This window comes from Archocentrus centrarchus, chromosome 22 (genome assembly GCF_007364275.1).
Source record: "Archocentrus centrarchus isolate MPI-CPG fArcCen1 chromosome 22, fArcCen1, whole genome shotgun sequence".
NCBI lineage: Eukaryota > Metazoa > Chordata > Actinopteri > Cichliformes > Cichlidae > Archocentrus > Archocentrus centrarchus.
Window position 1 is genome coordinate 24,523,235 of NC_044367.1, and position 27,495 is coordinate 24,550,729.

The 27,495-nt window shown below is 41.0% G+C and overlaps 2 protein-coding genes across 2 annotated transcripts in view; both read right to left on the reverse strand.

The window, feature by feature from the left end:
• rock2a (rho-associated, coiled-coil containing protein kinase 2a) overlaps positions 1-11,422 on the reverse strand; it is a 46,147-nt gene extending 34,725 nt beyond the window's left edge. The window contains exon 1 of the mRNA XM_030718948.1: positions 10,559-11,422. Coding sequence (XP_030574808.1) covers positions 10,559-10,657 — 99 coding nt within the window. The 5' untranslated portion in view covers positions 10,658-11,422. The remainder of the gene's footprint in view (positions 1-10,558) is intronic.
• A 6,387-nt stretch (positions 11,423-17,809) lies between these two features.
• sobpa (sine oculis binding protein homolog (Drosophila) a) overlaps positions 17,810-27,495 on the reverse strand; it is a 59,959-nt gene continuing 50,273 nt past the window's right edge. The window contains exons 5-6 of the mRNA XM_030759101.1: positions 25,051-27,079; positions 17,810-22,915 (exon numbers count right to left, since the gene is read on the reverse strand). Of these exons, the coding sequence (XP_030614961.1) occupies positions 25,052-27,079 (2,028 nt within the window). The 3' untranslated portion in view covers positions 17,810-22,915; position 25,051. The remainder of the gene's footprint in view (positions 22,916-25,050; positions 27,080-27,495) is intronic.

Here is a 27,495-nt window from a genome sequence, read left to right on the forward strand (position 1 = left end):
CTGGAGAAGTGTAAAAGCTGCATCAACAGTTTTAACTTAACTGCATCTGAGTTAGTTTATTTGTATGGATGTAGATGAAATTATTTGCAAAAAGGTTGCTGCACCAAAAACCTCCTTGCGATTGCTTTGGTTGCTAACAGATTGTCACAGTTGTTCACTGGTTGCAGAAATAAGGCGCAACTTTTACCATGAAGGCGAACATTCTCTCTTTCCAGATTGTGTCACATTTTTTCAGGTTTCAACACCACCTGGCGAGTAATTTGCAGACAAGCTGGCACTTCCCGTGCAAATTATGGGCAACTGCAGCAGACCGCTAGCAACAAATACAATCATGAAGAGGCTGTTTGGGCAGCACCCTCTTTGCAACCGATTTCACGTAGGGACATCCAGCAGCCGGGGGGGAGGGGATGAGAAGCCTCCAGGCCTGTAAGGCGTTACAATCACCTCACAGTTATTTTTAATATTTTATTTGGTGCATTTAATATCATACATGTTTTTGTTTTGTTTTATTTATACACCTTTTCATTCACGATTTTGGCAGCTTTGGTCCTCCATATATCTGAAGCCCTTTCAGATAACTAATGTAGTGTTGGCCTCACTTAAATTAAAGGGAACGTTTATTTTTGTAACAATCACTCTGAGTAATTATAGATTATACAGGCAGTTTCTTTAGCACTCTCTGATATATAGTAGGCTACACTTCACTGCAGTTATTAACATCCTTAAAGAAATGTCTTCCAGAGCTGATAGGAGTATCTTTCCAGTCAGGCTTATCAGTATGAGTTGTCATGTATCTATTAGATGGCTCTTTATCTTTGCTATAGTGTAATCCAGCCTGTGGGTTATGGCTGGTCGCATAGCAACTCCTGCAAAATACAAAGAACTGAAACGGGTTGAAGTTGCAGAGAAGCAGGAGGCAGGCGTTTTATAAGAGCTCCATTTCTGCACATTCTATTCTTCTCCCTTTTATTTACCCAACCTGCCGCTGACAGAGCGGTCGTTCTCCCCTCGCCCGCTTCCATTCTTTATCACCCTATAAAAAGCCACGTGGATCCAACAGTCAGGAATGCAGTGATGTTAACCTGAAAGGAGCTAAAAGCAGAAAGGAATAACCCGAACTATTAGAAGTCTCACGTCACAACCTCACTGCTCCATTTTCAATCCACTCCCCTCCCTCCAATGTTCCTCTCCTCATAACTATCTCATCACTAGGCATGTGGAACAGAAAACAAGCAGCACTGCTCTGAGCTTTAAAAGGATTGAGCAGAAAGTTACTGTTTTGATAGAATTCCAGCCCTTTTAAAAATAGTTGTGGGGATAAATGGTGGGCCGGCCGACCCGGCAGAGCAAGGGGACCATGCCAGGCAGAGCCCGTAAACCCTCCAAGAAAGACACAACACAAATAGCACAGCTAATGTCTCCACTGGGAATAACAATTATTATTTCTTACTCTTGAATTTGACATATTTCTGTCTCAAGCTCTTGCACCCTCCCCACACTTTATTATTAAGTACACAGGAATGTGCCAGGAAAAAAGGGGGCAAGGGGGGACTTCTTGCACATAAAAACTTAATCTAAATGCTTCTAATAAGGAAGTTCTGCCAACCAGCCATATTGTTGTTTAACACTACACAAAGACTTAGGATATTTGCCCTTCATTCTTGCAGATAGGATCATTATCTATTATTACCCGTCACAGTTCACACTAAAACATTTAGAAGTCTATAGGAAGCAGACCTCAATAAGCACAATGCATTTATGGACACTTATTTCAGGTCATACAGAGTAAAACACTCAGTGCAAAAGTTGCTCATTGGCCAACAAACTTGTGATGTCTGCCTCACAGTCAGAGCCGCGACTCATTCATCACATCCTGTTTCAAAACACCAGGATGACAGCGGCAAAAACACTCACCTCGAGGCTTCAGAATCGGACTTCACAAACTAAATGGTGAAATCATGATAGGTATGTCCTTCTATATCCGTTAAGCATACATACTCACATTTATATGGCGCTTTTCTAGTCTTCCTTACCACTTTAGACTACAAATCACATTTTACATATACATTCATATTGTGCTTTATTTTATACACTCCACACACGTCAGCTACCTCACATCCACGGCCTACACATATGCTTTTTGGACTGTGGGGAGGAAGGCAGAGTACACAAACACAGAAAAGACCCAGCCATGAGGTTCAAATGAGGTGAGGTTCCTGTGTTAACCACTGCACCACCATGCCACCCAATCTGGGGCAAATTAAAATACAAAAAAAAAAAAAAACATAGCACTAAGATGATATCATTAGGCTAGGTTTCATTGGAAAGTTCCTGTTTTGATCCTTTGGCATGTCCATGAGTACGTTTGTATATAAATATTTTTAGTATTGGCACAAACTATTTCAATTATAACTGCCAGCTTCAACACAAAAACGCTCCTGGTCTAAACTCGAGTGCGAACATACAAATGTTCTTGTTTGTGTTTGTTAAAGGCAGTGAAGGCTCGATGAACTCACTGACAATCTGTAGCTGTTTGGTAATGAGCTGTATAGCTCTGTTGTTGCTGCTGGCTACACATAATGCAGCCTGTGTGTTGCTAAGATCAACTGAATAATGTGTTTGCTTGCGAAAATGAACACTAATGCGTATATATGAGTGCCCGAGCCTGTGCGAATGCATGTGTGCGTGAGAGAAAGTTTGTGTGTGCGTGTAGGAGGAGGCTGTGTTTCACCAGCAGGTTGTGATGGAATGATAAGGCTGAGGCCAGATGGATGGGTTGTGCGTTATGCGTGGGAGCCTCCTGTTCTCTTCTCTGCTCTTCTCACTCACAGCCTTAGCTGAAACTAAAAATACACCAAGACTCAGGTATTAAAGTCCTCAATGCTCGCACCTCAGGTGGGGTAGGGGGGGGATTGGAGATTTTGCACAGCACATCAACAAAGTCAACAACACGATCGTTGCATCCATACACTGTTAACCACAATGCATTTTGCGTAGCTAAGTTCATGACCCTGCAGCTGTGATCAGTGTGGGAAGTGAAAGTTCTTCAAAAGTTGAACCTTCCTGCAGAGCGGTAGTACCCAAAAGCTGTCACAGAACCTGGGTGCTGCATTATAACCAAATCCCTCTTTAAGTTAAAATATCAACCACAGTCTTTATGTCTAGACAAGAACATCCAAAAGATTAAGGTATAATCTCAGTGTGCGTACATGAGAACCCTATACCACTGTAAACACATCAAGACCTCAGGTTTCACCTTTGCATCTAGTCCAAGTGTCATACTAAGGGGAATTCTGGTTTATTTCAACCTGGCATACTTCAAAATAATATGGCTACAAGGATCATGTTAACTTTACAGTCTTTGTTGTGGCAATTCAGGGACATGCGGAGTCTATAAATATGAGAAAACTTGCATGCTGGCCCCATCACAGCATATTCTTTGTTATGTGTGTGTCAATGAATGTGGTCAGTGTCAAAGTCCTTCCAATTCTGGATTAGTGAAGGACTAAAGTCTACAGAAGAGGAGCCAAATCACGTGGAAGCCGAAAATGCAGAACAACACGTAACACAACACAACTCAGCAAACTAGTAGTGTTTCCTGCTCTCATATTTGATGCAAAGAGCCTTTCTGATGCAAAACTTGGAAAATCTCCATGTGTCTTTTGATAAAATGGTATCCAACTAACTCTGAAGTAGAAACACACTAAATGGAAAGCCATCCACACCCTCACGGATGTAAACAAACTAGCATGTGTGGATGAACAGGCCAGCCAGCAGGTTGCTCCAATTATGTGCAAACTTATTTACCCAAAAGCTGAAGAGCACAAAACTAGAATGATACTAAGGAAGCACGCTAGGTGGAATTAAACTGGAATTTCCCCTTAAGAGCAGGAATGAAATTCAGAGGTGTTGTGGTAGCACTGGCTGGAATTTAGGCAGTACACTTTTCTGTATAGCTGAACAGACCAAGTACATTCTTGTGACAGAATTCTTCCTCTTTTTGAATTCCTTCTCACATCCCTGTTGGACAGCTCCTGACTCATATCTATTTCTTTTGTCTGAGGTATTATATAACGTGAAACCAGGGTGCTGAGAAGTGTGTGTTTATTTATTAATGTGTGGGTATTTTTGTGTGTGGACTCTGATTCTTGTTCACTGTGTAATAAATATTTTACAATTGGCCAAGGGACTCATTTTACTTTAAAAAGCAAAACTAAGGCTCAAGATTTATCAGTATTTATACTTTGTGCTACAGAACATTACTTAAGTAAATGTTCACATGAAATGCCTGGAAGTAGTTGCAGAAAAACAAGTGATGGGCGTCCAAGCTTGACTAATCTATTCAACTTAAGAGCAGACACAATACCACAGATTTTCTCAAGACTGGGATACCATATATGCCAAAACCAATACAAATGTGATGGGCCAATACTGAGCAGTGAACATCAGCCCATCAATGTATAATTTTTTTTCAAAACTAGCTACTGTGCACCAGAACAATAATTAGTTGTCCAAAATCTCAATTTATGACAAATATAGAGTAAACCAGCGTGTCCACTAATTAGAAAGCAGTGAATGAGGAAATTAGGTGGTTAATTTTGGACAAAAGTTCATTCTTTGTGTGTCAGCAATCTGACACACAAACCCTTAAAAAAAACATGTTAGTTTCACAAAAATCACGAAAATGAATGAGATGTAACATGAGACTTATTTAGCTTTAATAGTGTAAAAAAAAAAACTCTGCAAGTAAAATAAAAATTATGCAGCATTTCCAACCAACCAAACATCCCATATGCAAAGTAAAACTTTTAAATTTGTTATATATATATGCAGAATAAGTAAGTAAAAAGGGAATTTTATTTGTTCAACGTAGGCAAGTAGCAGTACAATGACTCTTGCTTTTCTGTGTTACATAAATAAAAGGCATCCCTTTGCTTTTCAGCACTTTTGCCACCTCTTAAAGGCTCAGTCATTCACTGTTCAGGGCAGCTCAAACTATAATGTAGAGGAACCTGTTTTCCCTACAATTTTCTCCATGCTGCTTACGCCACAGCTACTGTGCAGGTCTCCCAAGGCACGAGGACCTCTCTACACCCCCGCCTCCACCCGCAGACATCCCACAGTGGAAGCAGGCCAGCAGGGACCAGCGTTTCTCTTTGCAAGACAAGCTTTGTGGTTAAAAATGCCACCTAATCAGAACTCGACTCCCTATGAGACGACCCGTCCCTACGTCAATATTTGTTCTTTATCTGAGTTATTTTTAAAGTTTAAGTAAATCCCCTGTAAAGATGTGTGCTTTTAAGTTCAGCAACTGCATGTTTGTTACACCAATTAATAGCTTGGTTAAATAATCAGGATTAAAATACTGACCAAAAAAATATGTCCATTTTTTTTCTATAGGCCTTAGATTGGCATTTTAAACAAAAAGCCTCTGGTGGGCCATGTATGGCTTTAATAAACAGGGAAAACCCTTATCAAGTTTCCTAGCTCTAACCGCTAAGGGAGACCAGAAGCTGCATAGCTGAAGTGAAGGATGACATTTTGAGACTGCTGAGGGTTTGCACACCCGGAAGACGTCGGGGCCTTCTTCACTGGAGTGGAGCAAAAAACCAAAAAAAGACCGCAGAGGCCCGAACGACTCACCAGAAGGAGGTGTGGAGCAGAGAGACTGGCTTGTTTTGAAGAAAAAAAAAAATTGGCTGGGGCCACCATCCCCAGTGCCTTATAAGGCAGTGTTTCTATCCAGCTAGCACACTGAAGCCGGGTCTGCTGCTGCTGCTCGCCTGAGAGTAACTCAACTACACTCCAAAGAAGAAGAAGCCAAAACTAATAGGGGTTAAAAAAAAAAAAAAAAAAAGATAGAGCGAGAACTTAACATGCAGGGGTTATCCCAGTAGCTGCCCAGGAGTTGGAAGGTCTAGTGGAGGGAAGGAGTGGAGGGACAATAAGTTAAAAAGTATGGGAAGGAAGAAAAACGCTGAAGAAAAGGGGAGACAGGAGATGCTCGATGAGGAGAGTAATGAATAAAAAAAAAAGGATACATGAGTAGGGATGGGGAGAGGAAGAAAAGGGAGTGAATAACCAACACTATGTAAAACCCGACAGCATAACTATTAAAAGGCTTTGTCAACTAATGCTGAATAAAAAGAGAATCACTCCAAATGAACATAAACACAATGGACAGGAATTCCCCCCCAGGGATAATCTGGTGGGCATCACTCAAGCTATTAGCTCCATTTCCCATATTGTGCACACATAAGTCCTGTGCATTAAGTTATGTGAATGCACCAGGTCTGCAGAAGTATCAAAACACAGTTAACATACCTGCAGTATGTTTAACAAGTGTGAGGGGAGGGGCTGAGCTGAGAGAAAAGCAGGGCCAGGGAAAAGAGAAAAGGCTAAAAAGTAAAAGGGGAAAGTGCAACCAGTCTTTGGGACTTTGAGCCTCATGTATGGCTGCCAACTATTTACTCAATGAGGTCATTTCCTTGAGGACAGCAGAAACTTAAGTGACTTGCAAATAACCTGTCCATAATTTAGATTTTTTCCCCCCCTTTTCTAAATCCTGAAAATGCCCCATCTTGTGCTTGCCCCTTAACAATCACTGCATGTGCTTGGAGCTGCCAAGTTGAGTCCTGCATTTCAGTCTGCAGTGGTGTGCTGCCAAATAACGATCACTACAGTTTGCACAAGGGGAAGATTGCTGAGACTTAAGGTTATGCTTGATCGAGCGCTGATAGAGGCAATATAGTGAGCTACAGTTTATGTAACCACAGAGTGGGGCGGCACTAAAGCATCATTTAAGTGATTTTTTTTTTTTTTTTGTTGGCTGTTCTGTGGGTGGATTTACAGATAGCAGCACCTTTGCTCCCTAACGTCACAAGAGTTCAATACCGAGGATCGGCTAAGAAGGTGACTGAGTTTCCCTGACAGATGCTGCACATTCCTCCATGTCATTTTTCCGTATCCTCAGGGAAACCTGCCCACTGGAAAGTCTTAAATGCATTAACTTCATGTTGACTTTAAAAAAAAAAAAAAAAAAAAAAAGCACAAACCTGAAATTAATTACTGAGTTTCTTTCACTAAGCTATTAGTGAGAAGAATAAATAAATGTCCACACAATGCAGCTCCCTCTGGTACTGTTGCCATGCCACAATAACAGGGGATTTGTGATTCATTATTTACCAAATATGAGCCTGTGAGCAATTATCAAGGCACTTAAAGCATGCATGTTTTTCCTCCACCTGCAAAAAAAAAAAAAAAAAAAAGGACATATCTGAGCCCTTAACGTCGGTGTGCATGCATGTGTGTCTGAATCCCAACCCGAGCAGCAAAACTTCTTGATCCCAGCGACAGCACCGAGGCTGCTAAAAATGGAAAACCGCAGCCTGTTCTCTCCTACGCATGCTTCCCACTCAACTTTTGTCTCAAACACTCAACACCTCTCTCTCCCCAGCTCATGTGCAGGAAGTAAACACCACCGGTGGTCAAGTTATGCTGCTTTTTTTTTTTTTTTTGAAGGGAAGAGGGACCAAGAGTGCCTCAAGTTGTGTGAAGGGGGTGAGGGGAGAGACCCGGGGCAAGGGATGGGAGGGGGGGCTGAGTCAAACAGGGCCCATTAAAAGGGGTGAGGTGATGCTTTTTAAGATAGAGCTGACAGTGTGTTTGCACTCTGTCACATCCAGTTAGGGGCCCCAGAAATTCAAACACCACCCTGTAACTTTAAAGCTAAAGTACGCAACATCGCACAATGTTGGCTCAGAGTTACAGTTAAACAGTTTAAGCTTGGGCTTCCAGCTTTCCGAGGGTCCAGATTTTTTTCATTTCTGAGGAGAAATAACCAAGATCAGAATTTATTTCAGGAGAACAGAGTTGAACTGAATTGTCAGAAGACCTTCTTTCCCATTTAAGCCCAAAGTTGTGATATACGCTGGTGTAATGTAAGGATTTTTCCACTGCCTTATGCAACTTTAGGTCATCACAAAACTCACCAAAGACAGATACATTTAAACAGACTCTCAACTGTGAGATATCGGCCAAGAAACATAACTTTAGCTTCAAAAAAAAAATAAATAAATAAGGACAAGTAGTTATTTGATTTTATCAATAGAAGTAATTGCAAACAACACTATTCTTATTTGGCTCAACATCTATTAATACTTCTGGGCCATCATCCATACCCTGACAATCACTGAACTGCTAAAGAAATCACCAGATGTGGGTGGTTAATGAAAGGTCTGCAATCAAGCAAGTCCATCGTCTGCTGGTCAAAAAAAATAACAATTCTTTAAATTCTACGTCACATAAGCGGCTGTGTAAACGGGCCTGTTTCAGTCCTGCAAAGGATAAACACAGGGACGCGAGACATCATTCACAATCTCTTAATATCTGACCGCTTTACCTCGGAGGAAAAAAATGCAGGGAATGCAACGTCTGACTCCCCTCTGCTGAGGAAAGCAAAGTAGAAATGGTTGCCAGGCTTTATGCGAATAAGAACCTGTGTGTGGATGTAACAACACACAGACAGACAGGTGAGAAATATGAAGTGAAACTAAGATAGCTGGTATGATTTTCTTTAGGGAGCAGACACTACTGTGCTGATATCATGCACCTATGTTCAAATTTGATTCAGCTTGGATCCTTTTTTTAAATTGTTAGTTATGTTGGATCTATGGTGTGACTGTCCAGCTTCCGAAGTAAGGCATGCTGGGAAAACTGTAGGAACCAATGGCTTAATGGTAAACACTTATAAATGAGCCAAACTGGAGCATTGTCCCAGTTCTCTCAAAAAGGCAATGGCAATTCTTCCGCAGGCAAAGAGAAAATAAGCTCTGAGTCAAATTAAAAGTTTATGATATTTAAATTCTTTTTCTTCAAATTGATAATCTGCATAAACTTGCGCCAACATGACCACCACTGGGCAGCTGTGTTCACCCTGATGGCACTGAAAGCCCACAACAGCATATGTGATCTCATTTATCCACTTCTCCTTGTGGTGTCACTTCGGCACTTATTAAATGAATGAAGGTAAAGCAAATAAGCAAGAGGTTACCTAACTCGGCTTGATGAAAAAGAAGCAGCAGCAGCTCGCAGAGGGAAAATGGGGATCAGACAAATGAGAAAGCTAATTAAGTAGACTGACACATTATTATAATTGAATAGAGAGCTGCTTTCACACTTCTGCAAATATCACCTGAAGGAGGCGTATGTGCGAACACAAATAATCCAAACCAGTTGGCATTAACTGCTGGTTACCCTGCCAGCTCCCTAGTGGACAAAGTCCGAGAAAAGTGCAATTATCCCAGTGGGAGAACAGCAAGCGAGTGAGGGTCATGGACAAACTACGTGGACTATTTCCAGTAGTAAGAACACATCTGGCTCAGAGAGTCCCCCATTATTTGAGTTCATCTATATATAAACACACACAGAGGCCATGTTAATGTTGAGGCTAATATTCAAATAGAGGAACTAGATAGCTGACAGAGGGAGGCAAATACATGATGCAGTCTACACGTCATAAATGCATCGCTGTATGTGAACACCAGACCGTTTTAAAATCCTACCCTACAAAACAGCTAAACAGAAATCTTCAAATCAAAATGACTAAAGTCAGAAATCTAATCGCCCTCGCTGACGCAAGTACAGAGGACCGATGCTGTCAAAATCCACAAATAAAGAAAAAAAAACTTTAAAGTTTAATTTAAAGTATGTCATAACTGCACTGTCCATGTCACTAATGTGATAAAAACTCATACTGGAAGGGAAAAGAAGGAGGACAAAAACCAAATGAAAGCTAAACAGAAACAGATCATTTTTAAAATAAAACAAAAAAAAGAAAGAAAGTGGAACGTTTTATAGGATAAATAACATTTACGCATTTACGTGAGGGTTTGCAACAGTAGGAGACTCACAATTTTATGACCTCATTCAAAATGCTTTCTTCTCATTAAAATAGATGTGGGGTGTTGCAACAGTATGCAACAAATTTTCACACTTTCTTCTCAATAAAGTTAATTAAATAGAAATATTCATGCAAATTAAACTGGAAACATTTAATTAAAAAATAATACCAATATATTTATTGTTGATATGGTTGCTGGCATTTGTGGCAGACTGGGTCCTCCATAGGAACACTGCGTTTACATACCATTGTAGGAAGACTACAATAGTTGTGCGGTTTCATCTGGGACTGACAGGACTACAGTGACTTGTGGGCCCATATGTTATCTGAAAATATTAGTCCCCATGAATACACCCAGGGGAGCAATCTGAAGTAGTTAATCCTAATCTGCAGACAGGCCTCAAAGAGCCCCAAACTGCTGTCTGCACCCAGTCTTAACTATTAATCAGGCCTGTCTACAGTATGTCCACCAGGTTGATCTTAAATGATACGGAAACTGAGCGGTTTGATAAAAGCCTGAGGCCATAACAGTTAACCTGCACCACTTTAACACGAAAAGGTGTATAAATGCAATTAGCTCACCTGCGTGTGTACCCATTCCGCGAGCACGCAACATGGCATCATTAATAATCTACGAGAAGATCCCACTTGACTCACCAGTAAACTTTCCAGGTTTATGGCAGATCTGGGGTCTCTGATCATGTCCTCCAGCTTCTTCAGCCGGGTTTCCATCCTCCTCTCGGCGCCCAGCGACATGACTCCGGCGTCGGTGGTGGTTAAAAAGTTGAGCTTGAAAATTTAAGAAGAGGCTTTTCCAAGCTGTTTGAGTTTACATGTGAACCCTCTTTGTTCCTGGCTAATGGCCGCAGGCCTGGCGGAGCAGCCTTGGGCTCCCAGCCCACCCAAATCGCTTCCAACAGGAATAGTGTGCACAATGAGGAGAAAATATTCCCAAAGCCTCCCAAAAAACAAAACTTGCCAAGTGAGAGGGGCCTTCAGTTAGCAAACCAGCGCGGCTTTGAGCTAATAAAGACGACTTGAACTATCACCTCTCGTTAAGTGAAAGATGCATTTTTCTAAAAACTCGGCGATGAAGTTTGAATTTACCAGCAACAGGCAGCAAAAGCAGCAGCAACAGGGCGTTTTCTTTGCCCCCTTTTCCTCCCCTTTCCTCCTGGATTTTGACCGCTTGGATTTTTCTTTCCGAACTTGCTATCTTTAAGGGGGGAAAAAATCCGCTTCGTTTCACCCCATTCAACAACACTTTAGCCCGTCAGAAGTGGAGTTTATCCTCAGTGCTGCCCAAAAGGGCGATAACGTCTGTTCTCCCGCGCTGAATTTTTAATAAGCACTCGCTCGCCTCTTCCTGGATTTCCTCTCGCATTTTCGCATTTGTCCTCCTCGCTTTGTCCTCGCTTCAAGCCGCGGTCACAAAAAAAAATAACAAGTTTTACTCGCAGAGAAAAGTCATCCAGCAGCTGAATTCCTGACCGCACACACATCTACACACCAACACACTCACACTCACGGAGGAGGGACGCTCTCTCTCCGCCCCCTGACAGCAACACACCGAGAACTCGGTTACCCATAATCCATCTCTCCTGTCCTCCAACACCTCTCTGAGTCATACCTGGTTATGAGAAGTATAATTTTATAGCACTTCAACTCTTCTCTTCAGTGAATGAAAAATTTGCTCTTTTTTTGTAGTTTATACATTACTTCAAGTTCTCTTTTTCTTTTCTTGACATTACTGTATATGCATGGTCAAAAGAAAGTGTACTCTTTTCAAATTCTAAGACTTTGCATAGTTAAAAAATAATGCTGATAATCAAATTCATGTGATTAATTCAGCAAGTGTGAGTACCTCTATAAAAGCTGATGTCTTGGCCGTTTCAGGTGTGTGTTATCATAATGTCATGTAGGTAAGCCATCCGCAAAGATCTTAGAGAAGTAACTGTTGCTGCCCATCATTCTGGGCAGGGCTATATGGCTATTTCCAAATGATGTGAAGTCCATCAGTCCACAGTGAGAAAGTGAGAAAGATTATTCATACCTGGGAAACATTCAAGACAGCTGCCAATCTTCCCAGGAGTGGACATCTTTGCAAATTCACCCCAAGGTCAGACCGTGCAAGGCTCAGAGAAACTAGCCAAGAGCTACATCTGAGACTCGACCAGCCTCAGTTAGCACATTAGATGTTAAGGTTCATGACAGTGCAATTAGACTAAACAAGTATGCCTTGTTTGCAGGGTTGCATCTGAATAAACCACAAGGTTTCTGGAACAATATCATTTGGACACACAAGACCAAGGTGAAGGTGTTTGACACAGTGGCAAACACAGCATATCAGCACTAAAATCTCATACCAACTGTCAGCACGGTGGTGGAGGGTGATGATTTTGGGCTCCTTTTGCATCCACAGGACCTGTGCACCATCCAGGCTTAGTTTTTGTAAATAAAGACACTGTGTTGTCATGTGTCATGTTTATCTCAGGCTGTATTTACCTCATTTTAAGACCTGCTAAGGACTAAATATTTTTTTTAATGTCCTGATGTGAAAAACCTTAGAATTAACAGAGGCTCTTCTTCTTCTTTTGGCTGCTCCCTTTAGCAGTCACCACAGTGGATTATCTGCCTAAATCTCACCTCAACCCTCTGCACGTCCGTCTTCAGAATTAACAGAGGCTATACTTTCTTTTTTAAATGACTGTATCTCAGTTTTTATTGTTGTGAATAACTGTAAATAATGCCCAGTTTTCTTTGCCTTGCTGTTATTTTTTTCTTCATTTATTTTATTATATATGAAAAGGAAATATTTAAGCTAAATATACACTGCTCAAAAAAATATATACATATATAAAAATATTAAAGGAACACTTTGAAAACACATCAGCTCTCAATGGGGAAAAAAATAATGCTGAATATCTACAGATATGGACAAAATTGTTGGTACCCTTCTGTTAAAGAATGAAAAACCCACAATGGTCACTGAAATAACAAAAGTGACAAAAGTAATAATAAATTAAAATTTACTGAAAATTAACTCATGAAAATCAGACATTGCTTTTGAATTAGGGTGTTCACCCAGAGGTGCTCGATTGGATTTAGGTAAGGCTGGTGTCGGCACCAGTCAGCGGCATCAGTTCCTTCATCCTCCAGGAACTGCCTGCATACTCTCCCCACGTGAGACCAGGTATTGTTGTACACCAAGAGGAACCCAGGACCCACTGCACCAGCACTGGGTCTGACACTGGCTCCAAGGATTCCATCCTGATACCTAATGGCAGTCAGGGTGCCGTTGCGTAGCCCTTAGAGGTCTGTGCGTCTCGCCATGTGTATGTGTCTCCAGATGATCACTGACCCACCGCCAAACCGGTCAAGCTGAATGACCAACAGGCAGCATAACGTTCTCCACAGTCTCCCCAGACCCTTTCACGTCTATCACACGTGCTCAGGCTGAACCTGCTCTCCTCTGTGAAACGCACAGGGCTCCACTGTGCCAGGGAGTGTGCACAGGGCCCTCGAGAGGATGTTGGGCCTTCAGGCCATTCTCATGAAGTCTATTTCTGATTGTTTGGTCAGAGATATTCACATCAGTGGCCTGCTGGAGGTTATTTTGTAGGGCTCTGGCACAAAGGAGCAGATACCAATCCTGCTGATGGGTTAAGGACCTTCTATGGCCTTTAAATACCAGGGCATAAAAAAAGTGCCTAGAAGGTCTTAAAATTAGGGAAATACAACTTGTTTCTTTTTAGTGCACTTACTTTTCCAATCTTTTGTCTCCATCCCAACTTTTTTGAGACATCCTGCTGCCATAAAATTAAAAAATGAACTAATAATTTTTTACGAAATAGCAAAATGTCTCAGTTTAAACATTAAACATATGTTTCCCATGTTCTACTGTGAATAAAATATGGGTTTATGACATCTGCAAATCATTGCATTCTATTTTTATTCACAGTTTATACAGTGTTCCTTTTTGGAATTGGGTTGCTCAGATTAAATTGAAGATTTTTCCACTGTGTGTGTGTGTGTGTGTGTGTGTGTGTGTGTGTGTGTGTGTGTGTGTGTGTGTGTGTGTGTGTGTGTGTGTGTGTGTGTGTGTGTGTAATCTCCTTGGAAAATGCAGGAAGTGATGCTTTTTACATTGTCTTTATTTGAAACAGTTAATTTGCATGACAGAGTCACAGACAGGCCAGCAGATAAACACACAAGCGCCACCTACAGAAACGGGAATGTTTCCTGGAAAAGCACCCACACCAGCGTCACACCAGAGATATATTGTCTGTTTGACAGGGGATTTCTGGGAAATGCAGTCCAAAATAACCCAGCAATAATGCAGGCTCAAAATTATCCATTTATTGCATTTGCAAGCCGGTCTCATCACTTACAGTAAAGCACTAGGCTAATGTGTGCTATACTGAAACCCTTCTTTATGAATCCTACTGAATCCTAAGGATCGTTAAATGCGCATGCATGAATCAGCTGACATGCACAGATCACATCACATGTCAAACTGTGCCAAATGTATTTGTAAACCTTTTAATTTCACTCCATAGATGTGTGGTTGTTCCATGAATGCGTACATATGTAAATAGCTTCCAGATGAGCTTTGTTACTAGTTATGTGGGATGATCAGAGGGGTGGACAGACTTTACCTTTGTTTGCTTGGGCTACTTTTTTGTTCTGCAACTGCATCAGCTTAATAAATACTTGGGATTAACCTGTTTAGATGTGAAGAGCTTTAAGTTCCCTGGAGCTGGGCTCGATCAGTTTGTGTTATAGCCTTCTTTACAGCAGAAACTTTGATGGCAGGAGAAGGAAAATGGCTTATTGCCAATCAGGTGTCCCCAAAAACTGAAGCAGTGTGACAATGTGCCGCCTGAGACTTAAGCAGCAAAATGGAGAGCATACATCAGCCTCAGTATTTAGAACACTCGCTGAGAAGTACATGAGTCATCTCAAAACACACGTATATGTCACGTGTTTTAAAAAATGTGAGGAGAAATCTTGCTGAAACACATATGAACACTTAGGTTCACTTATGAATTAATCATTGATGTGAACAGGTGACTTTAGTCACACTTAAAGAGTTACTTATCCAAGTCAAAGACACAAAAGTGGCCCAGTATCAGAATTGTTTTCTTACTACACTAAATCCCACATGTGGAGCCAAGCAAACACAGAAGAGGACAGATGTCAACTGCAGGATGAGGATCCAAATGCAGACCCAAAGACAGACTGAAAAATAAAAAGCAGGCCTGAACACAAAAATCCACAGGCAAAAGGCAAACTGAAACCAAAGCAGGGAGGGAACACACTGAGAGATTAAACTAGACACTCAGAGAAAGACTGACAGGACGATGCCACTATTTGCACATGAAAGGGTAATCAGGGAACAGGACACAGGAGGGTAACAAAATGCAGATGGTGATAATCAAAGACAATGAGGCAGGAGGGTGAAGTAAAACTACACACAAAATACAAGAGAAAAATGGCTAAAACAGGAAGTAAAGTAAAACAGGAAGTGATTAACGATAAGTGAACAGGGAAACACAGACACACAAATAAACTTGACATGGGAGGAAAAGACAGGAGGATGAGACCGGAAACACTGAAGGTAAGAAATAAACTCCAAACTAGAATTATGAACTAAAGGCTCAACATGTGTAAAAATCAAGGTGTAACTAATATGTAATAAAACTAAGATTCAAATTTTTCACCAACAATCATCTATATCCTCATTGATCAAGTGAAATATAGAAATTTATTAGGTATATGAATAATATTTTAGCTGTAATTATTACAAAGGTGATGAGAATAATATAAGGGAACATCTGATGGTACAATGCAGTTCAATACGCTATAATAAAAGTATGACATAATTTATATTGTGAGGTGTTCATGTTATAACAGCTGAATCAACTAAACAAACAAAAAAACAACCAACACACACAGCGGGTCAATACTTACAGCAACCATAAGATGGCGCTAGAGACCACTGATTCCACATTTCCCATCTGCAGAGAGCATCAGGAAGTCAGAAACATTCCCTTTGAAGTACATAAAGAAATCAGATGCAAACACATGGAGTGTTTAGAAAAATATAATGCCAGGCTGTTCTGGTGATTTATGTGTGCTGTTTAAGAAGTAGCACTTTATCTATTATGAATAGATATCTTTATTATTATTACTACCACATCATCTGTAAGATAAGTGTCATTAAGTTCTAATTACTGAACTAACTCTTGCTGCAGTCTCCTTATTTTAAAACTGACCATATACTGCTCATGAATATTTAAATACTGTAACCAAAGCTTAGCTGGTTATGAATGATTCAGTGGTCTAAGATGTGGTTAAACTCTTTATTGCTTTTGCGTTAATTATTCAGAACAGTTCAGCAGGACTTATAAGAATAATCCTATCTGACTGGTATGACCTATGGCATTTCTGCTTTTTAAGAGCTGGAGTTAAAATGGAATTAAAAAAAAAAAAAAGACCTACACACTGTCCATAAAGAGCAATAACAATTATTCATAATAATCAAATGTTAGGGTTCAAAATAAATGAGGCTTTCTTTATGCATCATTGAAGGTCATAGAAAACAAGCAAATATGGAAGAAAAATAAGGCGAAAAAAAAAATAACTGCACAAGATTAATTCCTTTGAGCTGTACATCTTTTTTTCTAAAGTTTATCTTAAAGTTTTATTGTTAAAAAGTTTCACTGAAAATTATGAAACCTTTAAAATTCACATGCATGTCAGTTCAATTTATTACACTATGCATATGAATCACTGCTACAACATTCACAGGTTTTAGTGGTGGTTCTTGACATTTTGTCAGAAAAGTAATATAGTGGATATTCTACTAATTAATGTGACACACATGCAGATTTTATGGTTTAATATTGTCGCTTATAAACATACACTCAACGGCCACTTTGTTAGGTACATCTGTTCAACAATTCAACGCAAATATTGAATTAGCCAATCATGTGGCAGCAACTGCATTTAGTTGTGTAGACAGTGTTGAGCCGACCTGCTGATCTACTGGGATTTTCCCCCACAACTACATCGAGGGTTTGCAGAGAATGGTCCAAAAAAGAAAAAATATCTGACCTCTGTTGATGCCAGCGGTCAGAGGAGAATGGCAAGCCTGCTTCAAGCCGACAGGAAGGCAAAAGTAACAGTAACTTGATACAACCGAGGTATGCAGAAGAGCATTTTTTGAACCCACAACATGTCAAATGTGGATGCTGCTGAACTACAGTAGCAGAAGACCACACCAGGTCCCACTCCTGTTAGCTAAGAACAGGAAACGGAGGCTACAGCTCACATGGACTCACCAAAGTTGGATAACAGAAGATTGGAAAAATCTTTTTGTTGCAACTTTCAGATGGTAGGGTCAGATTAAAAGCACGGATCCATCCTGCCTCCTATCAGTGGTTCAGATTGGTTGTGGTGGTGCAATGGTGTGGGAGATATTTTCTTGGCACACTTTGGGTCCCTCGGTACCACCTGAGCATTGTTTAAATACCATAGCCTGCCTGAGTATTATTGCTGACCATGTCCATCCTTTTATGGCCACAGTGTAGCCATCTCCTGATGGCTGCTTCCAGCAGAACAACGGGCCATGTCAGAAAACTTAAATCATCTCAGATTTGTCTCTTGAACATAACAGTGAGTTCACTGTTCTCAGATGGTCAGTCATTTTATATTTATAGATATAAATATAAAATCTATTTATACTTTTATAAATATAGAAGCAAACTGAACCACAAATCTCAATTAATACAATTAAAATGTTAAAATCTCTCATATTAATTTGTCATGTTTGGTCCTCCATAGTTGCGTTCATTGTATGTGTATAAGAATAAATATGACCCATGTGAAACAGAGTTGTGTGTGCGTTCTTATTTATTCGTCTTCATGGGCAATTCACTGAATAAAACAAATACTGTTACAACACAAAAAAATGATCATTTTCCAAAGCAATTTTGGCCACATGTTATGTACATGTTACAACATAATAAAAAGGCCTCCTCATATTACTGTTTTCTCCATTTTAATTATTTTAAAAAAGCATGTCACTGTTCACCAAGCATTTACACTGGAATCGAATGCTCAGGTCAAACCACCTTCACTTTTTTATTTGCGAATGCAAAACTTGTCAACAATAAATAATACTATAAAATGTACACAAAAAAGATTGACAGTCCACCACGAGTTAAAACAGATTGGATGATTAGGAAGAAGGAAGTTTGGAAGGGGGAGGGTGAGGGTCTCTTCTTAGCAAAAATGTGACGGTCCATACAAGTTACAGAAAAAGCTGATCATCTATACATTGACACTAGCAAGATAACAAAGTTGTTGTTTCTGGTATATTTCGTTTTGTACAAAGAAGGGAGAGTCCTCTTTACAAGCATCATTGTCTTAACTGGAGAGATTATACAAGCAAGAGTTAAGGCAACTTCTCCGTTGTTTTTGAAAAGTAACATGAAGTCGAATCATGTTTTATTTCGCCTGTGGACCACTTGTTTCTAGCGGGTTTGGAGTTGGTTGTCATTGCATAATTAAGGCTGCTGACCAGGCCTGTAGTCCATCATCAAAAAAGGAATGCTGGATATTTGTCACGAGTCTGGTTGCCATCACAAAGACTGACTCAGCGGTCCAGGATTTTTCCCCATGAGAGTCAGGCTTTCGTATGTTCGGTATCTGTCTCAGGCACAGATAGCGTACCGCTTGTGACGCCAACACAGCATGGTGCAGATTAGAAACAGACACGATTGGGCATGTTTGCTGTAGTCTCTGTATGTCTATGCATCTCTATGTAAGTGTGTCAAGCAGGAGAAAAACGGACATAACAATAGATTGCAGTAAGTTCCTCATTAAATCAAGCCCTCTCAACCTTTTTAATCAGTATGAAACTACTGGTTTAGATAGCTGAGACCTGCCATACTAGGAATAAATTTGTAAATTTTGCCTGATTGTGCCACCGGAAAGGTCAGGAAAAGGTCAATAAAGCAAACACAGTTGTTCTCCGGAGAAGAAATTAAATCACAGGAATAATTTATAGTCTTCTGATGTAAACTGTAGTTTTTGAAAGTATTAAAGAAAGGAATAGCTCTACTTAAAGGAATATTTCACCCTAAAATCATTTGCATATTTTCCCTGTGGTCTGTAGTGCTTTTTCTCCTGTCCTATCTCGTTTACTGGCTGTAAAGATGTTTGTTTCCTCTTCACTATAATGGAACTAAAAGCTGTTAATTAGTTGTGCTCAAACAATTAAGGTTAGGGTTTGAAAAACTCAGCAGCACGCTCTCTTATGAGACATCATGACCCAATTAATAAAAAAAAAAAAAAAAATTGGCACAGCTTTAATGCAATATTTTCTTAATGTCTACACCCGCCAGCTGAAAGAAGCATTACAGCCTACAGGTTGTCACAAGCATGAGGCTCTTGTTGCAGGAAAATTATGTAGAGTTTTTCAGGCAAGTGTCATTCACAGACTGCATCTTCAACACTGTATATTTACGGACTATGCTTAAGATTCAGCATTAGCACTCTGGCTATTTGGGCCATTTTGGCAATGTTGGTTTCAGTGCTGAAGTGGCCATAACTGGATGAAAGGGTGCTAAAGAGTGTTAATAACACACAGACACACCTGCTAATGAGTGATAATAGACTAATAAAATACTATAATTTCACTCACCAAAACTGAAGCACAAACCTCTCGAGCGGCCCAATACAGAGCATATTGTCAGAAATTTAAAATATTAATAAAAATGCTGTAAAAGCTGCCAACGCCCAAACTTTGAATCTTAGCAAAATCCAAGTGTTATAAAATAAATGATCCACCAGACAGTTGATATGAAAGGGGAAACTATCCATGAAGACCAAAACTGTTCTTTTGTACCAGGCTGTAAACGTGCTCTTTTTTTTTTAGGGAGTCTGTTTGTGTTTGGAAAAAAAGACTCAAGTGGCCACTCCAGGAACTACACTTTCTCCACGCCTGATAACCTTCAACACTGAGGCAACTCACACCAAAACAACAGCACGACATGCATATTTTAGTTTGCGATGAACTTTCTCTTTAAGTGCAATACAGCAGAAAGGCAGGCATGAGCTTAAAATTAGCATTTTGACTGCCTTTGCTTGCAGAGAAATAAAGCAGAGATGAGGAAAAGCTTAAAGTGACACCAAAGCTGGGCCTTGGCAAGAGGCGAGCTAAGTCTAAATGCCTGACTAAGAGGCGACAGATAGAGTTGCACACTGCTTATTCTGAGTCAACACTCTGTAATCTCAGCCGGGCTCTCTGCTTGCACCTGCCTCACACACACAAACACACAGTTAAATTTACTATGTGCATTGTGCCACATGAGCATGTACGCTCGTGAATAAGTGCGTGAGGAAGTGTTGGGCCTCGTCTTTACACAGTGAAGAACACAGTGTCTCACTTTGATATTAAGGAAAAGTAAATAAAACAGGCTGCAGGACAAACAATAATTAAAGATCACACTGTCTTTTTAAGCCAGACTGTATCTCACGCTTACTGTGACATATCGCAGGTCTAAACCAAAAAAAGTATAATAGTAATGATGCTTTTGACATCCACTTCTCTTATCATGGGTCTTCTTTTTCTTTTCTTTTTAAAAAAAAATAATAAGTGCTTGTTATTTTGGCAACTATAAATTATCCAGTCAAATCTTCAGTTTAAAATCCCATTTCCACTAAAAATTAGGTGACATGTTTTGTTTCAACACACCAGAGGCCTTTGGCATATGATAATACCTTGTCTCACATTGGTACAGTGCACCTCCTCCATAGGAGTGTAAACTAAATGCTGGCTTTGTCTGATGGCGTCCCAGCTCACAGCCACTGTGTAACTGGATCAGATCAAACTGGATGGGTGACAGTTGTGTTGCATTTACTTAAGCTGCCCAGCAGGATGGAGCAGGATGCTGACAACACTTCCTTGAAACAACAAAGAATCGGCAAAAAGAAAAAAAAAAAGAAAAAAGAACTAACTTGGTGGGGTTAGGGGACAAAATATTGCCATAAAAAAAAATTTGTCCTCTGTGTTTACTGTTGAAACATTTCTGTTGTGTTACTTCAACATTTTCCCCCTCAGTCCCACAAGAATAATTTATGAAAGAGCTGGCTTCCCTCTGCCCCCCCTCGAAATTCAGTGCAGTCAGTCTCAAACTAACCGATGACAGGAACATCACTGGTAATGTATAATAGAAAAGATTAAGTACTAGCCTGCGGTAGCGAGTACTCACTGGTAGATGTTTCCAAGTTGCCATGCCATCTCAGTTCTTTCGGTGGTGCAAGTAAGCCTTAAAACGCTCTCTGGCATTACTGTTACTAGTACAGATTACTGTTTAAGCACACAGGCAGCATTCCAGGGGGTAGAGATGTCAATAATAGGAATGCTAATCGTGACAGCTCTGTGTTATTCTTGTGCACTATAACTGAATTCAGTGGAGAGCAAAACCGATAGATGCCAACAGAAAATGGCAGAGACTGCACGATTCCACCCACACGCTTACTTGCTGGTGAAGGTTATCTCCAGAATAATCCTCAACACATATGAAGGTGATTTTATGTCCAAAGAAAGATTTCTAGATTTCTTTAGCTTGCATTGGCTGCATACATGCGTGTTTTGGTTCACCACCCATCGCATTCGCCCAGAACACTTGGCGACGAGGTTAGCAAGTACATTTTCTGCTGGTTGTGAACAAGCACGTGTGTTAACATCTAGATACCAAATCTGGGCTTGTGAGATGCATCTCTGCCGCCACCATCTTGCTCAGAGGAGCTCACTATGAGTTCTTACTCATTCATGTGTAATGGGAGAGGTTTGGTGCTGCTTTGTGCAACTTTCTTTTAAGACGATTTACAATGTGCCTGAATTGTGACTACAGAAGCATTCAGAAGCTGTATAGCCTTGTTCAGAATGACTTTTGTGCGTGTGGATTTCCAAAAGATAAAAGACATTCATGAACGGCGGCACTTGAGCCAAATGACTCGTCTGCTGCTCGCATTTCGAGTTAAACATTGACAGGCGACAGCAAACTCTTTGAAATGATGTAATCCCGTCAGGTTTCACATTTTACAGTCAGTCTTTAGAACGTCACAGAAAAGCAGCTGCTTTGTAATCTCAGTATCTGATATTTCAGAACTATCATGGTTACTATCAACATAAATGACAAATCAAATGGTTTGAAAATCCTCTGAAATTTCTTTAGGTCGTGCTGCTGTTTAATTGTGTATAGACTTTGGCCTCCATAGACATGCATGCATCAAAAACTCTGGCTCCTCCTTGGCAACATGGTGGCTGCACTGATGCATCTTTCCATGAACTGAAGCAACCAATGTGGCATCTATGTGTATACACGTCTGGTGAACAAGCAAAGGCCAAGACGATTTTTTTTGTAATACCTCAGTGACAAGAAAAAAAAAAATAAGACTTGCTGGAGCAGAGATTTTATACCTGTGGTGTGGCACAAGGTTGGACTGAAGCATTTCAATTTTAGGGGTTCCTTCAGTAATTTCCAAGCAGCAGGTTTGAATATCGGACACTACGGTGCATTCCACAGTAAAAGACAATACAGAGAGTACTTGTTCAATAGGGGAGGGTGGATTGAAGTCTAAAGGGGCAGTGTGGGCTGAGAGTCTCTAAATGAGGAGAGGAGCAGCGGGGTAAAGTCCTCCTGTTGCAGGAATATACTGTCTTCAGTTCAAAGATCAAACGGTCCTGCTGGCCGTCAGAGTGTCCGTCGCACAGACAAAAGTAGTCCTCTCGGCTACGATGCACATCATCATGTTTGTTTGGACTCATCGGTTATCAAAGGCGATTTGTGGTGCTGGTAGACTGGATGATGGGTGAGGATGAGGACAGTGTGTGTGTGTGTGTGTGTGTGTGTGTGTGTGTGTCAAGCAGTGTGATTTGGAGGTGGGGGGTGGACAAGTGAGTGTCGTTGATGGCACTGCGGTCCTCAGAGCATCCATCTGTGAAGCAGAGTGGGAGGAGAATTAGACGAAGTCAGAGCTGTTTTGGGGTAAAGTTGATGCATGAATTGAAGGTATTTTAATTTTAAGGTAAGTGGGAGAGTGGAGGATGTTCAGAGCAAAGACGGTTTTGGTGTTAAAACCTCTGAGGGCCAAATTAGGGAACATGCAGATTTTTAGCAGCACTTCCTAATTTGTGGTTTATTCTCCCTGCAATCAGAATCAGCTTGAGGACACTTTTGGGCAAATAAAGAATTAAATATTCAGCATCTGCTTCTCTATTGGAATAAATTTTACATAATGTTTTAGATAGTTCATAATGAATGCCTTGTGATATTGCAGGCAAGTGCTAAAGGTGAGATATGGTATTCAGCGTTTTGCATTCTAAGGAGGACCAGAACCACCTAGATAAATAAATAAAAAATAAATACATGACTTCATTAAAAAACAATATACAATTAATTGCATAATTATTTTAAAATAATAAAAATGATTGTAGACATGAATTAATTTAAGAAATGTTAGATGAATTAATATTTATAATTTAATGAGCTTCTATATTTGTTTTCCTTTGCCAGGATTCTTCTGTTTAATTAGTGTCATTTATTTAGGTTGGGAGAAATAAATGGGGGGTTAAAGGGAAAATAATGCAGAAATAAATACAGCACCTAAAAAAACCCCAAATTAAATTAAAAATTAAAACTGAATAAATTAATAAATTAAATGGAAAACTGAGGAAGATAATGAAACAATAAAAATCTATGTATTATAAAAAATAAATAAGTGAAACAAATAAAAATATACAAAGGAAAATAAATACTGAGTAAAATAAATGAATTTTTACATGACATATTTCTTAAAAGCTTAAAAAATATTAATAATTATTTAACATTTTACAGATTTGTTTTATATATATATATATATATATATATATATATATATATATATATATATATATATATATATATATATATATATATATATATAAAACAGTCCAAACTTTTGACTGGTACAGTATATGTATAGGCACTTTTGGTCCACCATACCTATGTAGCAAATACTATAATCAGTGCATCACTTCTGTTTATTTCAGCTGCTGGTTGGCGTATAGCAGCGCTGACTGTGTGCGGGGCTTGATTTCCATCTTTTGTCGTTACCAATTAATCTTATTCAGAGCACTCGCCTCATGTTACCACAACCTGAATTGCTCTTGAATGCAATTTCATTTAATTAATAACCCGAGGATTGCATCATTAAATTCAGCATTAATGGCATGAAAGACTCCCCATTCACACTCTGAAGCTCATATACTGCCAGTCACAGTAAAGCAAAGAATAGCGCTCCTCTTGTAGAACGACAGCAAGGTACAAGCTCATGTGGAAATGTTTGATAAATGAGTGTATTGGCTAATCACATGATCTAAAATGCTGATAACATCTAGTATTAATCTATTTATTTGTCTGATGTTACTCAGTTTTAAGATTTTATTTCAGTATGGTTTGGCTGCATATTAGGAGGATATGCACAGCCTGCTTGTATTAACACCACCTTTGTAGGTGTGCTGGTTCATTTCATCTTTTCACAAATGGGCTTTGTGTCAGGTTCCCTCCTGCTTCACTAACCCTTTTAGAGTCTTTCAGAGCCAGCCCCTATGAGCGCCCCTCCAAGTGACATTCTCATACATCACCTGCACTCCGTCTGTCACAGTGGACTTAATGCCAGGGAACATGCACTCTGGCATTATTTTGGAAGTAATAATTCAACTGATGCTTGTTTGACCTCTTCCGCTGTGACAGCGTGAGGGCACATTGAGTCTGCCCTTGAATCAAGCGTGACATTGTTGAAATTCTGATTAAGTGATCAACCCTATTATGCCTTTTCAAAATGACAAAATATAAAATAACCCGGTTGCCAGGAATTTCCAGATTTGAAGATTATAAATATGAAACAGCTTGTTAAAGAAGATTTTAGAACTGAAGGGAATCATTTTGAATAGTTCAAAGATGCATCCTGGGGAGTAAGACACTTTTAAAACAGAGTTTTAATTTGATAAATCCCCAACTGTGAATTATGAAATGTCACTGAATAAATCTGTGTGGATTTATATTTGAAGTTGTTTGTGGGAAAACACTCACCTCATTTGTTTTGATTGCGAATTCGCAGACACCTCCTCTTCAGCGGCGGCTCGAGCTCAGGACTCCCGGCGGCTGATAGCGGTGCGCTGATGGAACAGGAAAGGATGGCTGTCTTGTCGGCGGCGGGCTTTGGCACGGGCTGGATGACAACACAGCCTCCAGTTGACAGCAGCGGTAGGGCGTAGGCGTGCTCACCCTCCTCCAAGTTAGAGTCGGGATCTGGCTTACCCTCCACCGTGTTACCTATCTCATCTTGTGCCGAGACCCGCTTCCCTGGATCCCATTCACCCACTGAACAATTGTTCTCTTTCAACGCCTCGTGCTCCAGCTCACCGTTGGCGGGGTGCTTCTCTGCCTCTCCTTCTCCTGCATCTCCCCTTCGGTCAGACTCAAATGCAGGCGTGAGAAGTGGATGCCATCCTGTACCATTGACTATCACATTACATGGGGCAGCAGGGCTAGTCTGGTGCTGGGGTATGGATGGGGGCTGGGTTCGTACTGTATTGGGTGAGGGTGGTGTTGTACGGTTAGAGTAATGGGGACTCTTCTGGCTCACTGAAGCTTTGCTGGGAGCACTGGAAGGTGGGGCTGATGATTCCAGTGTTCTAGGATGTGTGACCCCTTCTGGCTCCGCAGCACTGAGGAGTTCCTTTGAGAGTAGAGCCCCTTCCTCTTCATCATGATTGCTTTTCCCTTCCCTCCCCAGCACAGCAGCTGATGGAGATCTTGAATCAGCCTCTGGCTCTACTTTGACCTGGACACCAGGCAGCATCCTGTGAATTACCTGCTGCTGGCATGATCTTTGGCCGACTGTCAGATCAATAACCCCATCCATCAGTCCAGGGCCACTGCTGAGACAAAGGCTGCCTGAGTTGTCCTCTGCCTTTACAGTCAATTCCACTGTCATCCCTCTCTCTGAGCGTACAGGAGAGACACGTCCTCTGTCAGCTGGCTCTATCTTCTGCCCCCCTCTATCAGTTCCAGAGGAACCTGGTGAGTGGGGCCCATAAGCTGAAGCTTCTGAGGACTCTGGAGCACTACGGACAGAACCACTGCCCTCAGGTTGGTCCCTGGAGGATTTGGGGTTGAAGGGAATGGGGATTGGAATAGGGATTGGGACTGGGAGGGGTACAATGACAGGATAAGGGACCAAGAGAGTTGGAGGGGGTACCAATGGAGCCAAGGATGGCATGCTAAAGTTCATCATAGGGGGCAGGGGGATATGTCCATTGGGCATCATGTTGACTGGGGGGAAAGGTGGCAGGCCTGGCATGGGGATACCAGGGTGTGGGGGGATCATGCCAGGGTTAGGATTGGATGAAGGGTGGACATGTGGAGATAGCAGAGGCCTGTGCATGGGGCTTGATGCAGGACCAAGGCTCCTAGGAGGTGGTGGTGGACCAATACCAGGGATGATTGGGTTTGACAGCGGGCTGTTGGGCCCTCCTGGATGGGCAGAAGGACGAAGAAATGGTGGGCGCATGTGCTGCATCATTTGATGCTCCATGAACAGAGGCAGGGGCATGGGTCCCCGTGGAGTCATCACCATGGGAGGGCTGCCAGAGGGAACCCCAACTGGTGGGTGAAGAGCGGGAACAGGTGGCGGGGGAAGTGAGGGGCTCTCGTGGGGTCTGGGTGTGGGGATTTTGGCTGAAGATGAGGAGGCTGGGGAGCAGACAGCATTAGTGTCTGAGGGTGAGGCAGCAGACGAAGTGGATGGGGCCAAAGCTGAGGTGGTGGAAGGCCCCCCAGGTGAGGGAGCTTTACGCCGGAGGTCCGTTAGCGGTGTTCCCCAGGATTCAGGAGTGAGCAACTGCACTCCCGTACCGCACTCTGGCTTACCCTCCCCAGCAGCTCCATGTCCTGGGTTACACAGCGCTCCAGGTAGGGCAGCCTGGGTCTCTTTATAGAAAATGTCCATCTTATATTGGTTCAGGCATTTGGCACTGCAGAACTGCAGCCTCCGCTCACCAGCACCAAAGTCCAGGTACTCCTTAGTATGGCGAATATGTTTGCACCAGTCACACACCTGCAAAAAGACACACACATAAGACATATACTATATAAGCACCTGTCATCCTGCATACAAAGGACTTCTGATTTGCTTTTGATGATATACTACACAATCTTCTCTGAAAAATATAAGGAAGGAGCTTAGTCTCCACACCATCTGGAGATAAGCTCATTGGAAAAAGATTATTTCTAAGGAAGCCGATGTTGATTTAAAATACTTTTATGGATCTGTCAAGAAAAAAAACATTTAACTTCGAAGTCTATACTTGCCTGCTTTCAATATATTTATGAGTTATTTCTTATGGCATTCAGCTGCTCAATGCTACTGAAGTGACTTTGCCTTTAACTTTCTGTCTTAACAAAAAAGGTTCAATTACACCTTTTAATGGCAATAAAAAGACACAAAGTCTCATTTACCGCAGACCCCAAACA